The sequence below is a fragment of the Camelina sativa genome, chromosome 16, assembly GCF_000633955.1.
Source record: "Camelina sativa cultivar DH55 chromosome 16, Cs, whole genome shotgun sequence".
Classification (NCBI taxonomy): Eukaryota; Viridiplantae; Streptophyta; class Magnoliopsida; order Brassicales; family Brassicaceae; genus Camelina; species Camelina sativa.
This window is the reverse complement of record NC_025700.1, coordinates 10248227-10264221: the sequence shown is the minus strand read 5'-3', so window position 1 is coordinate 10264221 and position 15995 is coordinate 10248227. Positions and strand designations below refer to the sequence as shown.

General features: G+C 33.9%; 4 protein-coding genes and 1 long non-coding RNA gene across 6 annotated transcripts; 1 reads left to right on the top strand and 4 right to left on the bottom strand.

The window, feature by feature from the left end:
• LOC104750284 (probable serine/threonine-protein kinase At1g54610) lies at positions 88-4038 on the top strand. 2 transcript variants are annotated; one of them, XM_010472060.1, is made up of 8 exons: positions 88-381; positions 466-878; positions 978-1262; positions 1383-1700; positions 2147-2374; positions 2477-2577; positions 3127-3244; positions 3565-4038. In XM_010472060.1, the coding sequence occupies exons 2-8, from the start codon at positions 522-524 to the stop codon at positions 3865-3867; spliced, it is 1710 nt and encodes a 569-aa protein (XP_010470362.1). In that variant the 5' UTR covers positions 88-381; positions 466-521; the 3' UTR covers positions 3868-4038. The 2 variants fall into 2 exon arrangements, with proteins under 2 accessions (XP_010470362.1, XP_010470363.1); XM_010472061.2 differs by having other exon boundaries at positions 3568-3867.
• On the bottom strand, positions 4639-6024 carry LOC104753541 (importin subunit alpha-1-like). Its single transcript, XM_019238060.1, has one exon. It carries the CDS (start codon positions 6022-6024, stop codon positions 4957-4959), a length of 1068 nt encoding a protein of 355 aa, XP_019093605.1. The 3' UTR covers positions 4639-4956.
• LOC104750283 (acyl carrier protein 2, chloroplastic-like) lies at positions 6525-8119 on the bottom strand. Its single transcript, XM_010472059.2, has 4 exons — positions 7939-8119; positions 7355-7459; positions 7065-7190; positions 6525-6843 (listed from the first exon to the last, which is right to left on the bottom strand). Exons 1-4 carry the CDS (start codon positions 7990-7992, stop codon positions 6715-6717), a joined length of 414 nt encoding a protein of 137 aa, XP_010470361.1. The 5' UTR covers positions 7993-8119; the 3' UTR covers positions 6525-6714.
• On the bottom strand, positions 12044-13745 carry LOC104750282. The gene is made up of 2 exons (XR_761573.2): positions 12776-13745; positions 12044-12552 (listed from the first exon to the last, which is right to left on the bottom strand). It is a non-coding gene; the product is annotated as an uncharacterized LOC104750282 (long non-coding RNA).
• On the bottom strand, positions 14846-15570 carry LOC104750281. The gene has a single exon (XM_010472058.2). It carries the CDS (start codon positions 15514-15516, stop codon positions 15118-15120), a length of 399 nt encoding a protein of 132 aa, XP_010470360.1. The 5' UTR covers positions 15517-15570; the 3' UTR covers positions 14846-15117.

Below are 15995 nucleotides of genomic sequence, written 5' to 3'. Positions count from 1 at the left end.
AAAAAAAAAAAAAAAAAAAAAACAATTCGACACCAATTTTCTATTTATTTTATTACTATTAATTAAATGATCTTGGGGTTTGACCCTGAAGAGATCTCTTTCCCCTGAAGAAAAAAAGAAAAAATAAGAAATTAAATTGACTGTCTCAACCAAACCCCCAAACAAACCAAAAAGAAACGCTCGTTCGTCCTACTTCTTCTCTTCTCTCGTCCGCTCAACACAGCTTCAAAAGCTCTCTTAATCAGATTCTTGAAACAACTAGGTTTTTCTGATTTCAACTTCTACCTACTTTTTTGTTTTTTTCTTTCGCCGGCGCAAATTTGAGCTTCAATGGAGTTCGGAATCATCAATTAGGGTTTTGTTTACCTCGATTCGAACCAAGTAATCTCAGATCGACTTCATTTTCTGGATTTTGAGCTTTCTTGGTTGGTAGTATCTTATACAGTTTTGATGGTTTCTTTGTAGGTTTTTTTTGTTTGGATGAAGATGTTGAGAAATGAAGCTTAGATTGATTGATTGTAATGGGTTGTGTATTTGGCCGAGAGGCGGCGGCAACATCTGAACCTAAACAAGCGAAGAGCTCTAAAGCTAGTGGAGTAGAAGGAGAGAGTAGTGTGCAAGTGACTAATAAGAGGAGTAATGGAGCTGTCTCTGAAGTAGTAGAGAAGAAGAATGAGGAGGAAAATGGTGATAAAGAAAGGAAATCGAAAGGTGATCGGAGAAGGTCAAAGCCTAATCCACGGCTGAGTAATCCTTCAAAGCATTGGCGTGGTGAACAGGTTGCTGCTGGTTGGCCTTCTTGGCTTTCTGATGCTTGTGGTGAAGCTTTAAATGGTTGGGTTCCAAGAAAAGCTGACACTTTTGAGAAAATCGATAAGGTGTTTGATTGATTTAGACTCCACCACTTATATATTTTGTGTTCTTTGAAAATTTCTTCAAGTGGATTCCTTTTCTTTTTTTTTTTTTTGATGTTGTAGATTGGACAAGGAACATACAGTAATGTGTACAAAGCAAAGGATATGTTGACTGGCAAAATCGTGGCGTTGAAAAAGGTTCGGTTTGACAATTTGGAGCCAGAAAGTGTCAAGTTTATGGCAAGAGAGATTCTTGTGTTGCGGAGACTTGATCATCCTAATGTTGTCAAGTTGGAAGGTTTGGTTACGTCAAGGATGTCTTGTAGCTTATACCTTGTCTTTCAGTACATGGATCATGATTTGGCTGGTCTTGCTTCAAGTCCTGTTGTTAAGTTCTCAGAACCAGAGGTTAGGCCTGCAGTATCTAAATATATAGGGATATTTTTAGTACCTTTTCAAATTTTCCTCTGCAAATATAAGGTCATTTTGGTCTCTTGCTAAAGATCATATTACTCCTCCATCTTGCAGGTGAAATGTTTAATGCGTCAATTGATATCTGGTATGGAGCATTGCCATAGTCGTGGTGTGCTTCATCGTGACATCAAAGGATCAAATCTTCTTATTGATGATGGCGGGGTCCTTAAAATTGCTGATTTTGGACTGGCAACAATTTTTGATCCAAATCACAAGCGGCCAATGACAAGTCGAGTGGTCACTTTATGGTATCGAGCTCCAGAGCTTCTGCTTGGGGCTACTGATTATGGTGTAGCTATTGATCTTTGGAGTGCCGGCTGTATTTTAGCTGAGCTCTTGGCGGGAAGACCTATTATGCCCGGTCGGACAGAGGTATCTGGTCAATTCATCATCTTAATATTTTAGTCAATACTCAATATGCAAGTTGTGTTTTCCCTAGTATCTCCTTCTTAAAAATATTTTAAATCTGCTTTTATGCATGCACACTCACAGACATACACAGATAGACAATGAATTTACATGAACATATTAGATTCCAAATTAATTCAGATCTCTCCATGCAGCTAGAGTGGTTCCTTGGGTAGTTTTATTGAAAATTGGCACTTTCTCACAATGATTATGAAGATGAGCAAAAAGTAAACCCACAGTGTGCATGGCCAACTTTTATTACCCTGCAATGCACTTTGAACTTCCTTGATGAAGTATCTTTTTACCTTTTTCTCTTTACTGGTCTATAAAAACTAGAAATGTTATAGGAGAGTTCGGCATGCTGAATAATTACTTATTGGCTCTGCATGCTTATGATCATCATGAAATAGGTAGAGCAGCTCCATAAGATTTACAAGCTCTGTGGTTCACCATCAGAGGATTATTGGAAAAAAGGAAAATTCACACATGGAGCCATATACAAACCCCGTGAACCGTACAAAAGAAGCATAAGAGAGACATTTAAAGACTTCCCACCATCATCTCTTCCACTCATTGACGCCCTTCTTTCAATCGAACCAGAAGACCGCCAAACTGCGACTGCTGCTTTAAAAAGTGAAGTAAGTTCTTAGGTTTGATTTTGGTGATGCTGCTTTATATGAACTGGCCTGATTATGCTGAGCAGGTTTGAATCAGTTTACTCTGAATTTTTCACTTTCCAGTTCTTTACAAGTGAACCATATGCCTGTGAACCTGCTGATCTGCCAAAGTATCCCCCGAGCAAAGAAATGGATGCAAAGCGACGGGATGAAGAAACTCGGAGGTTAGTAACATTTTTCTCAATTTTGTTTTAATCATCGCTAACCTAACGTCTGTTTCTTATGACACTAGAAAAACTTTTGCAATTATTTCAGCATGAATACCAGCCCAATATGATTGAATATTCATGTTCAGCATATATGAATCTTAACATGACTTTTGGTGAAGATGCAAATGGTTGAAATATTATGTATATTTTGGTGTACTCCACTCAAATCATGATTCATATACTGAAAAGCAGGGTAGTCTATACACTATTTCCTGGTAGAAATGAACCACAAAAGAAAAACATGTCCCACTTAGTATTTAGTTGTGTTCTCTCGATTTTTTTAGTGGAGAGTTTTTCCGACCATACCATATACCGGTTGAGGATCCGACTTTGGCTAGATAGAAGCTGTTACCATCCAGATAGAGTGGAGTGAAACACATTTATTTTGAAAATTCAGATATTATTGTTGCGTCCACCGTTACTTGTAGCTATTTTATACTGTATTTGCTAGCATGCATAGACTAACAGTTAGCATGCATAGACTAACAGTTTTCTCCTGTGCAGACAAAGAGCTGCTAGTAAAGCCCAAGGCGATGGTGCAAGGAAGAATCGGCACAGAGATCGTTCAAATCGAGCGCTTCCAGCACCTGAAGCCAATGCAGAACTTCAGTCAAATGTCGATGTATGTCCCTCCTAACTGTTTTCTTTTCAACAACATCTCTTCTTTTCTACATTTTATTTCTGTAGCTCGAATCAGGTTGCTTCTAGGCAAGTACTGTTGTTATAGATAGGTTTTGGTGTATATACTTGTGCATTTAGGCTGTTGTCTATGTTAGGAAGTGAACTGAGTAATGGTTTTTGTTATACCACCAATGCTTATGTTTTTAGGAAAGCAAAATCTTCACTAATGTTCTGCTTCTGGCATATCTACAAATACACACACACACACAAAGACTGATCCGTTTCTTTACATTATCTTTTGTATATTTTGACTCTAAACAGCAGAGAAGGAGATTAATTACACACGCAAATGCAAAGAGCAAAAGCGAGAAGTTTCCGCCACCGCACCAAGATGGTGGAGCAATGGGCCTACCATTAGGTGCCTCACAGCATATAGACCCGACATTTGTGCCACGAGACATGGTCCCATCCTTCACATCATCTTCTTTCAATTTTTCCAAAGACGAACCACCAACGCAAGTCCAGACGTGGTCAGGTCCTCTGGGTCATCCAATCACAGGCGTTTCAAGAAAGAAGAAAGATAACACTAAAAGCAGCAAAGGAAAGAGAGCAGTCGTGGCTTGAGAAGAAAGTGTTTACTATTACTTCATGTATAACAATGTAAGTGTTTAATCTCTATTCTTTGTGGCTTCCCGAAGAGAAAAAATGTTCTATTCTTTTCAATATTTGCGTAGACTGTCATGTATTTGTAACTATATATTTATTATATATATATATATATACACTACTTCTTTTGTTGTTATTAGTTTAAAAATATATCAATCTGTTCTTAACACTAGATATTTGACTTTGTTTTTCGCTTTTCTGCCTTGAGTCGTGATGTTAACGAGTAGACGCAGTCATATTTGCGTTTTCAGATGCACTTGTTTGTAAGGTTTATGGTTTCCACTGCATTTTTGCATTTAGGAATGTTTAACTTTTGTGTTATCGCTGTGGTTAGACTCATTTGTTCAACTTTATTGAAAGAAATCCATTACAAGTTTTATCGCAACGAGTTGACAACAAAAAACTACGATGTGGTAATTATTAAAATATACTGTCTAAATTTTAAACAAGTTTAAAGTCACCAAAAACAGAGTAAAAGAAAATAGATCAAAGCAAACTGGCATCTTATCATTACAGGAACAATCCTATATACAGTAGCTATATTTTTTTCTTTGAAAGATACTTTATTCCAATCCTATGCCCAAACTACGAGCTTCTTATTCCATTCCTTCAGTTGAAGTTGAATCCCTCAGGAGATTGTTGTGTTCCCTCATCTTCTTCAAGCCAGTATGTCTCCATAATTCTTAGAGCCTTGTCATAAATCTCACTGTTGTCATGATGGTTCTGAAGGTCCTCCATCTTGTCTAGCCCTCCTGCATCATCAATCAGCTCAGCGTAATGGTTCATGTCCCCTGTATTACCCAACTTCTTCTCTTCCTCTCCCACTTTCAAAATGTTTTCCAATGTTTTAAGGCAGAGAATTAGGATTTCTGGATCTAGACATCTTAGGAGATCGCATAACGGTTTTATACATCCTTGTTCTACAAGGTATTTGATCTGATCATGAGAACCTGAAGCTGCATTTGAAATAGCCCACGCAGCTTCTTTCTTAATGTCAAATTCAGCACATTGAAGCAGCTTGACCAAGGGTGCAATCAAATTAGCCTCTTATACAACTTGGATCTGTTCTTTGGTTCCCGCTGTGATGTTTGAAATCGTCCAACAAGTTTCCTTTTTAATGCTTTTCTTATAGTTTTGAGTTAGAAGGTTGGCAAGACAAGGCAGAGCACCACTATTGATCACAAACTGTGTTTGTAGATCATCTCCACGTACTATATTTCCAACGGTGCGAAGCGCAGGAGTTACCACTGATATAGAAGGATGGAGGAGAAGTTCAACAAGTCTTGGGACAACACCGGCATCGATGACAGTCTGGATTTTATCATTGGTCCCTTTAGGGATGTAAAAGAGAGCCCAACAAGCATCTGTCAAGACTTGTTCATCGGTAGAACGAATTAATCGTCCAAGGGCTTGAAGCGCCTCGGGATTCACCTGGCCACCACCACGACACAAGTTTGACAAGGTCCATGTGACTTGTCTAAGCATAGACAATTTGGTATGCTCATTAAGCTGATTGAGAAGCGGAGCAAGTATTCCACAGTTAAGAAGATAATCACGGCACTGCTTTGAATCACCAGCAACGTTACCTAACGCCCATACAGCTTGTTCACGGACATCATCATTGGGTGAAGCAAGAAGCTGGACAAAGATTGGAACAGCATTGTGTTCGATTACGACCTTTGTGTGATCCGATGTTCCAGATGCAATGTTTGTTAGACCCCAAGCTGCCTCTAATTGAATCATAGGGTTATCTTCTTTCTTAAGAAACTCAACTAACCGAGGCACGACTCCAGAGTCTATCACTTTATCGATAGGAGGACTTCTGCGGATACATAGAAGCTTCCTGATCTGAGTAGTTGACTTAAGCTGCAAGTCAGGATTTTCCGACCAAACCCCGGCGACCATATCGGACAAACTCTCCAACATCACATCGTCGACCAATCCCGAGAAATCATGAAGAGCTTCACGCCTCTTCTTCATCAGACTCTCCTCACGTTTGAATTTACGAACCTCAACCATGTTGTCTTCTCTCCTCCGTCGTCCCTCCTCCGCATCCACCGTAACTTTGTACTGGTTCCGGCGGGCCTCAGTCCTGGCGCTAGGTTTCAGCGACATGGCTCTGTCTCGAGAAGGAGATTCAATAAAGTGAAGAGAAAGAAAAATATTACTCGATCGATTTGCACACAGATAGACGTAACGTATTGAGTTCTGGTGTATATATATAGATGGATCCTGCGGAGAAAAAAAGTAAACCCTAGATATGTAAATTTGAGTAAATAATTAAAAAAAAAAGGAAACTTTACAATACCTGATTAAAAAAAGGGAACTACTAATATGGAAATCTATTTCATAATGTTAATTATTTATACGCTAGGGCTATATAGAAATCTATTTGCATATGTATTTTCATTATATCAGATTAGATCTATTTTGTATATAATATCAAATGTGAATTGTAAAAATCTACTAAATTAATAACTAAAAACCAGAGATTTGAACAATAAAAGTATTCAAAATTCTTGAGTTGTAAGCTAACTTTGAAGATGCATCATGTTGCAACTCAAGAATTTGTAGCAGTTGCATACCAGAGATAAAATAAGCAATAAGATACTTGATATCTTGGCAAAGATAACTTGCAAGGTGGAGTAAAAAGTTCTAGAAGAAATACAAAGTCTTGTAATAATTTTCCCAAAATAGAATAAGTCTCAACGGACACAATCGCTCTATAGCTTACGAAACAATAAGAAGATACTGGGGGGTTTGGGTTTTCGTGTTTTCATTTTTGGTAATGGCAATAAACGATTTCTACTTGGCCTTTTCCAACAAGAGCTCATCGATAAGCTCAGCTGCTTTCTCAACTGTGGTGATTGTCTGTGCTTTCTCCTCATCCATTTCGATCCCAAACTCTTCCTCTAGTCCCATCACAATCTCCACCTGTGAAACCCAAACACATAAGATGATGAGAACATATTAAATATCTACTTCTATATTTCTGATTGTTGCTTCTACAATAAACACATCATATGGATATGTATATCTAGTTATATATTTCCAATTGTTGCTTCTACAATAAACACATCATATAGTTATGCAACAGGGAGTTGAAAGTCGATGGTTGTTGTTAGAGCGGATGGAAGTAAGACAAAAAGAATTACCGTGTCGAGAGAATCAGCACCAAGATCAACAAATTTGGTGGCAGCCTCAACTTTCATGGTATCATCATTAAGTGAGAGTTGCTTCTTGACAATTGCGCACACCCTGTCCACTGTCTCAGGTTTAGCCTGTGTTTACCATCAATCAAGTCAAGAAACCATGATCATTACAAAACAAAACGCATTGCTGAAACTTCTAAAGTAACGTTTTGGCATGTAAATGTGAATTGGGAACACATCATCATATATATATATATATATGAGAGAAGAAGAGACAAAGATGAGTGTCTTACAGCGCAGGAAACGGTCAAGCGGGTAGGAAGCTGACGAATCTTAAAAGAAAGATTGCTTCTTCCAAAGGCATTGTTGCATTTTATCGGATTAATTACCGCTATCGCCTGCCATCATCAAATCATCATTCCACAAAACACTGTCAATCACTACAAAGCAAAACTCTGAAAGAGATAACCAAAACAGCGGAAACAATCTGCGAGAAGAACAAGCTTCTCGGTTTCTTGAATTACCAGACAATTTTAAACAATAAGCAACTAAGATCTATACAAGAACCAATCCTTCATTTTAACAACGTTCACAGGAACTACTAGGTTTCATCTGGGAGCGATCAGATCGACCAGACTAAAACCTCCAGAAAAAAAAACAAATCTTAGAAGATAAAAGTATTCCAATTACAAATGATCTAAGCAGAAGCAGCCATTTCAACAGACCAAAGTCCTAGAACTAGGCAAACGATTCTGGAATTAGATCGAGATCCGTGTCATAGGCGAAGTGAAAGAAGAGTAAAAAAACAATCAGATCTGTTAACACGATTAGATGAATAAAAAAAAAGAGGAGATTAGAGGGAAGAAGAGAAATAGACCAGTTGGCGAGGACGAGCTTGCAGGGAAGTGGAAGCAGCAATGGAAGAAGCCATAGATTTATGAAGAGATCGGAGGCTGCTGGAGCGAAGAGATGTGGAGGCACAGTGAGAGTGATGAACCCAAGTGGGAGAGTTTTTTTTTATATACTTTTGAGTAAATTCTGAGATTCCAATGAAAGTGAACACAGATAAAAAGACAGGTGGGGGTTGGTGCTTTTGCAGATATATCTAGTAGATGCAGCTTGGAAAATGATGTTAATTATATTTTTTTAAAGCTAATTATATTTTCTAAGTCTAATTAATTATACTTTTTTAAGAATTAACGAGTTCTTTGTGAAATTGTAAGATTTTCAATATTTCAATATGTCTTTGATCAAAAAAAATAATTCAATATTTCAATATGAAAAATAATTATCTTATATATCAAGATCATTCATTAACGAGATCATTAACAAGATCATGACATGTGTGTCAACTAAAATTTATAAGATGTCGACACATGTCCAAATTATTATGTTAAAGTTTCTCATTAACGATATCATGACACGTGTCAATTATATTGATAAGATATCAATACGTGTCCAGATTACCATTTAACATGATCGTGATATGCGTCAAATTAATGATTTTAGATTTTGACACATGTCTAAGTTAACCGCTAGAAAAAAAAAGTTAAAAAATATTTACCAAAAAAAAAATAATAATAATCCAAAAGCAAAAAGGATATATTTACTCTATCACCATAACGAAATAGAGCATCTATATTAACATTTTTGAAGTACATTTTGTGTCATGTCCTTTTAGTTTTATTTATTTAAAAATTTATTTACAACATTAACCCCTAAAATTTTTCCAAAACTAACATTATTCCAGATTTTGTTTCCTAAATATTTTACATTTCATTCCTACTACAAAAATAACAGCAATTAATATGAAACTAGAAACTATCATATATTTAACCACACATTCTCCTGTGAGTTTTGATTATTAACGTAAAAAAAACTTTGATTGGCATTTATTTAAATATTATAATTAACATATACAAACTTAATTAGAAAATTTAATTATTATGAATATGTAAAATTAAAAAATTCTAAAATACTATAATGTGGTTATATAGTATATGAGTTATAAAGAGGACATGTTGGAATTAAGAAAATATTATTAAATTTGTGTTAACACGGGTTACATCCTCATTTAATTATTTATCAACACTACTAATATTAGAATATTTGTCATAAAATCAAGTTTATTTAACTAAGATTGTGTAAAATAATTAAATCATTAGGAAATGTGACTTAATCACAATGTATAATTTACTGATTATGTATTTAGATCCCTTATTTTTTGTTATAATAATTAAAAATCAAAGTAGAATCTCAAACAGTAACAAAACAAACTAAATATAACAAACAAATGGTCATGAAGTGTAGTGCAGGTAAAAAATAATATAAACATTTAGCCGCACAACAACCAGAAAATTTAGTTATAACTTTATTTACACAAAACATCTAATATTTAACAAATATATACAACATAAAATATAAACTATAATAAAAGTTATATGTCCGCGGTGTACCGCGAGTTAAAATCTAGTATATCTTATTAAAGATGTATATTAAGTGGTATCCCATATCAAATCAAAACCTTAAGTACGCTAGAAAATCATGAACCGCAAATAGACAAATACAAGCCATGAGAGATCAGAAAACCTTGCTAGCAAAAGAAAACAGAGTATCATGAGTGATGATCAGATTACTATGATCGAAAACACACTTACTAAATCAATGTGTAAGTACAATATCTATCTAATGCTACACATATATCTATGACTGCACATCTATGAATAATATACATCAAATTATTTTAAAATTTTCATTGATTTTTATTGTCTGACATAGTTTACCAAAATACAGGGTTCCTAAATTACAACTTCGCAACTTAAACGATGGTAAAAACTTTTATTCTATTTGTCTTATACAATTTTGAATGACGAATCTATGTACTCTCAATATTTGTTTATTCCTTTTTTAATATTTTAATTTAATTATGATGTAGTAGTATTTCTAGATTTTAGTTATATTATTTAGTTAAATTTGATTTTCTTATTAGAAATTTGTAATGTTCATTTTAAAATAAAACTTTCTATATTATTTTGAGTTTATTTTTTATTTTCAGTTAAAAATATGTAAGATCAATATTTATTTATTCCTTTTAAAATAAATAATTTAAATTTCTTATGTTGTAGTATTTTGATTTTTTTTATTTTAGTTTATATTTTATATTTATAGATTATCTAAGACTCTTATATCATCGTGGTTATAACTTTTTATTTTTTTAACTGTTTTTTAATTTCTTTAATTTTATTGGGTTGTTCATAAACTTATTGCAATCATGTAGATATTATAATCTAACATGATAATATATTATATAGATATTATAATCTAACATGATAATAAGAAATCTAATAGTTTATATTTCTTTTAATTTCTTACCTCTCTTCTGACACTTTCATAATATATGCCCCTTTGAGAACCGCAAATAGACATACAAGCCATGAGAGATCAGAAAACCTTGCTAGCAAAAGAAAACAGAGTATCATGAGTGATGATCAGATTACTATGATCGAAAACACACTTACTAAATCAATGTGTAAGTACAATATCTATCTAATGCTACACATATATCTATGACTGCACATCTATGAATAATATACATCAAATTATTTTAAAATTTTCATTGATTTTTATTGTCTGACATAGTTTACCAAAATACAGGGTTCCTAAATTACAACTTCGCAACTTAAACGATGGTAAGAACTTTTATTCTATTTGTCTTATACAATTTTGAATGACGAATCTATGTACTATCAATATTTGTTTATTCCTTTTTTAATATTTTAATTTAATTATGATGTAGTAGTATTTCTAGATTTTAGTTATATTATTTAGTTAAATTTGATTTTCTTATTAGAAATTTGTAATGTTCATTTTAAAATAAAACTTTCTATATTATTTTGAGTTTATTTTTTATTTTCAGTTAAAAATATGTAAGATCAATATTTATTTATTCCTTTTAAAATAAATAATTTAAATTTCTTATGTTGTAGTATTTTGATTTTTTATTTTAGTTTATATTTTATATTTATAGATTATCTAAGACTCTTATATCATCGTGGTTATAACTTTTTATTTTTTTAACTGTCTTTTAATTTCTTTAATTTTATTGGGTTGTTCATAAACTTATTGCAATCATGTAGATATTATAATCTAACATAATAATATATTATGTAGATATTATAATCTAACATGATAATATATTATAATCTAACATGATAATAAGAAATCTAATAGTTTATATTTCTTTTAATTTCTTACCTCTCTTCTGACACTTTCATAATATATGCCCCTTTGTGAATTATGATCATAAGTTATTAAAATTTATTGCTATCAATTATAGGTGCCTTGAGACATCTAACTAAATCGATCATGTGAACATGCAGAAGAAAGCTAAATCCAATAAAACCCTTCACCAAAGAATCAAGTTTTATATTTCTTCAGCAATGTTTTAAAGATTTCTCTTCTCTCCAAAGGTTATATTTCTTTATTTATTTAAATTTTATATTTCATCAACGAATAATACAAATTTTTGAAAATTTTGAAGTATTTTACAGACCCCATACCCATTTGCACAGAGACAACACCACTGATACCCAAAAAAAAATCAAAATCAAAATCTCAAAGCAAGAAACTTTTCTTTCTTTAAGATATTTTTATTTCCCATCTCTCAATTATTTTCCTTTTTTGTTTTTGTGGTCCGGTGAAAAAGCAAAAGATGGGTTTCCATATCTCAGTCTCCGCCATTTTCTTTCTTGTATTATAGTAAAAATAAAAGAGAAACTTGTGTTTCCATTTTATCCAATCTAATTTCATTCTTCTTTTTTTCTCCGAAAATGAACTTTAGCATCATCTTTTAAATTTGATTAAAACTATTGTTAGTACAAATATTAAAACTAATAATTATTCTGGCCATGTGAGTTTTATCGACTCTGGCTCCAAACACAAATATTTTATAGATATTTTACAAATCTTGGAAGGGATGCATAAGTTGGACACATTATTGGTAAAATCCCAATCTTGATGTGTTAAACAATGTTCTTTGTCTTGTCAATTGGTTCACCAAATGCTATGTAGGCATGTGTATATAGCCGATCCAAATGAAATATGGTTGATTTTTGGTGGCCAACCATTAAGATTTTCGCAGTCAAGAATTTTACCAAATTATTGGTTTGTCTTTGGTTCTGTTACTATTAAGGAACTTATCGAACGTTTGATGTGTGAGGCTGATATATATGCTACAACATAAGCTCCCTTATTGCAAAGCTCAAGCTAGCAATCATCACATGGTTTCCTTCTTTCCAGGAATACCATCTTCATCTGACCCTGAACCAACAATACCGCGCAAATGAATCTGCAGACTCACCATACAAAAAGATCTTCTCCACTTTGATAACCTTTCTCCTTTTGTAGTAACCCTCAACCGCTCTTCCTCCTCAACTGATTCAACTTCTCACAACATTGCATGCTTCATCACCATCACTAGCTTCAACTTGCTCTGCCACAAAACTTGCTAGTTTAGTGCCTTCTAAGATTGGAGATGGAGACATTACTATTTCTACATTTGCAAGTCTTATAATGGCACTATCATTTGTAGCTACCCATTGCCCCATCCTGCTTTCGAGCATATCATGTATGTGGCAAATACTAGTTCTTTCACTAGATGATCCCACAAAGCAGAACGATCACGTAATTAAATTAAGAGTGGGGAATGGGCTTACTTGTAGGTTTTGGTCTGACAACTGGTCACCGTTTGGTAAAATCTCGGATTTCCTTTTCTCTACTGGGAATCAACGGCTGGGAATCCATGTGAAGACGACTCTAAGCCAACTTTGTAGGCGTGGGCAATGGCAAATCCCTCATGCCCGCACAGACAATCAGGTAGCTCTCTCCATTTTCCTTACCACAATTACTCTCGGGGAGCATGAAGACTACTATGAATGGAAACTTGAAGGTAAGGTCCACAATCGTTACTCAACGGGGCAGATCTATAGTCTACTCAGGGAGAAATCGCCTATAGTTCCATGGGGAAAGGCAGCTTGGATTCAAGGAGGCATCCCCAAGCATTGTTTTCTCACCTGGCTACTAATACTAAATAGATGTCCTACTCGAGATCGTCTTCTCAGTTGGGGACTTCAAACTAGTCCGATCTGCCTACTATGAAACTCGCATCCAGAAACTAGGGATCATATCTTCTTTGATTGCAGTTTCTCCTGGTCTATCTGGTCCTCAATCACGCAGAGATGTGGGATACTGGCTTTTACTTCTTGGGAAGCCTCGGTAAACTACATACAAACTATCCACCAGCCAAAATCACAAAGACGCCTCTCACTTCTGGCCTGGCAATGCTCCCTCTACTCCATATGGATGGAACGAAATCATAGACTTCATCGACAGAAATTTAGCTCTGGGGATACTTTACTTCGACTCATTGACTCTACAATTCGAAACAAGATCCAAGCCATTAACACTACAAACCCTCATCTCGCCTCGGTGATGTTCCAGCAATGGTTCTCTTCCATCTACTCCGATCCGCAATGACGATTCACTACTCCACCACTTAACTGGATTACAATTCTGATTCAAATTCAGGCTTTGATATGTGTTTTGGGCTTCTAATTTAATTAATTGGCTGACTCTCCAAACTTTTATTTCTAAGGCCAGGCTGGGCTTTTGTATGTTTTATTTTCTTTATGCATTTAAATAGAAAGCCTTTTTCAAAAAAAAAAAACTTATTCGTTTTCAACTTTTTTTTTTGTGTTTTCATATATGAATTAAAAAATTTATTCCCTCTGTTTTAAATTAGGTGTTGTTTTAAAAAAAAAATTTTGTTTTTTGAACAAGTGTTGAATTACATTTCAATACATACTTTTGATAAAAGAAAAAAGTCCAGTCATAATCTTTATTTCATTTCTCTAAAGTAAATTATCTACATTTATGCCTATAGTTGATAACTTCCACTCTAGGATATTTTTATCTTATTTTTTTTTCATTTCAATTAAATACTTTTAAAGTAACTTCAAAATCAACCTTTATATAATAAGATACTTGAAATTTATTAATTTCAGATCCCACCATTCAAGATGGATTGCCAATTAAATTCTTAAATTATATTGATTTAAATCATTCAAAAATATATATACGATCATTTGAAGTAAATGAAATTACAACAAAAAAATGAAAACAAATAAAGATAAATTTTATGAAATAATATTTTTAGTGTTCAAGAAAGCGGTCTAGGCGGCCGCCTAGGCGCCGTTTAGGTGATAGGCGCTCAGCAGACGCCTAGATGGCCGCCTAAACCGCTTAAAATTACATAAATTTTATTTTATTTTAAATTACATATATTTAAATTATTATTTTTTATATCTATATACGTAATTATAAACATTATATGTTGTTATTATAACTTAAATAAATGTATTTTTCTTACTTTTGTTTATAATTTATATTTTTTTTATTTTTATAACATATATTTTGATATAAATATATATATAATGTTTTATGTTGTAAACGTCTAAACCGCTTAAAAACCATCTAAGCTCCGACTAAGCGTTCTAGGCGCTAGGCGTTGGGTCACCGCCCAGATACCACCTAGCGCTTTCTTGAACACTGGTTTTTAGTGAAGTGATTAAAAATCCACATAAGCGACCTTTCTCTTCGGAATTCAACTCAACGAAATCGTGTTACCATATAGTAGAGATTATCTATGAATCAGGCGTTGTTGATCCAAAGATATAAAAAGTAATAAAGATAAGTTTTTTACTTTCTTTTTTCTTTGACCTCAGATAAGTTTTATAGAATTCCATATATTACATACGCACATAATATACAGTACATAAATATATCGACTCCATGGTACAACATTTATTACATATAACAAACTTATAAAATTCACCCATCTAGACGCATATCTAGTATATGCCACACCACCCTCCATGGCTGATTCACAACGAATGTTTTGAAAAGACGTGCTTAGCTCTCTCTCAACATTTGTCTACTTCCCAAACTTGAACATGTAAGTTCATACATAAATATGTTCTCACCAGCTTCTCTCGGATAATCAGTTATTGTTTTGTGACTTGGAGCTTGAGGAATTTGGAGGTGAAGCCCACATGGCTCTATTTGGCCTGACCCATCCACCAGCGACGATCATGGTTGGCTTTTCATTCATGCTCTCCTTTTGACCTAACTTGTTCTCTGAATCATAAGGCTTCCATTTTGGGATCTTCATAGTTGTGTATTTCTCCTTCGTTTTACCTTCATCCCTTGAGGTGGTGCCTTTGTAACCCGATTGATTTTGTTCCCTTGAACTGGCCTGCCTTTGCGTTTGTCTATGACCGATAATTATATTGACTGACTTCTCTACCTGAGCAACTACGCGGTCAGCTCTAAGATCGTGATGAGAAAAACCATAATGGTTCTTCTCGTCGCGTTTGTACCCGCCATGACGATCCACCATTTTGCAAGGGAAAGAATTAAGAAAACTGTCTTGTGAGTTTCAAAGTTGGAAAGAAATAAACACACATCTATCTTTTTATATTGCTTACACATGCATGAAGCGTGGTAGAGAAGGCAAGATTCCACACTCAAGAATCATATTCCTCTACTTTTAATATCAAACGTACAACAAAGAAAAGAGAATATAATCAAATCGTACTTTCACATTTTAAAGTACCATTTACACAAATCTTTTTGCCATCTAAAATCTCATAATATTTGAAACTGCAAACATGAACCTAATAGGAATTAATTTGGACTGCCAATACACAACCACTGCTGATTAGTACTCTTCAAAGTTTGTGATAAAAAAAAATTATAAATCAGTAGTATCTTATAGTCATTGCTTTATTTGATTACTTGAACAAATATATTTCTAGCTTGATTTGGACAATATTATTAACACATATATATGAAATATATATATATATATATATATAT

Coding starts and splice junctions, on each gene's coding strand:
- LOC104750284 (XM_010472060.1), top strand. CDS start 522: ATGGGTTGTGTATTTGGCCGAGAGGCGGCGGCAACATCTGAACCTAAA. Junction 2,375..2,476: donor CTGCTGCTTTAAAAAGTGAA/GTAAGTTCTTAG, acceptor TTCACTTTCCAG/TTCTTTACAAGTGAACCATA. Junction 3,245..3,564: donor AACTTCAGTCAAATGTCGAT/GTATGTCCCTCC, acceptor GACTCTAAACAG/CAGAGAAGGAGATTAATTAC.
- LOC104753541 (XM_019238060.1), bottom strand. CDS start 6,024: ATGTCGCTGAAACCTAGCGCCAGGACTGAGGCCCGCCGGAACCAGTAC.
- LOC104750283 (XM_010472059.2), bottom strand. CDS start 7,992: ATGGCTTCTTCCATTGCTGCTTCCACTTCCCTGCAAGCTCGTCCTCGC. Junction 7,460..7,938: donor AAGCTCGTCCTCGCCAACTG/GTCTATTTCTCT, acceptor TGATGATGGCAG/GCGATAGCGGTAATTAATCC. Junction 6,844..7,064: donor GTGCTGATTCTCTCGACACG/GTAATTCTTTTT, acceptor TGGGTTTCACAG/GTGGAGATTGTGATGGGACT.
- LOC104750281 (XM_010472058.2), bottom strand. CDS start 15,516: ATGGTGGATCGTCATGGCGGGTACAAACGCGACGAGAAGAACCATTAT.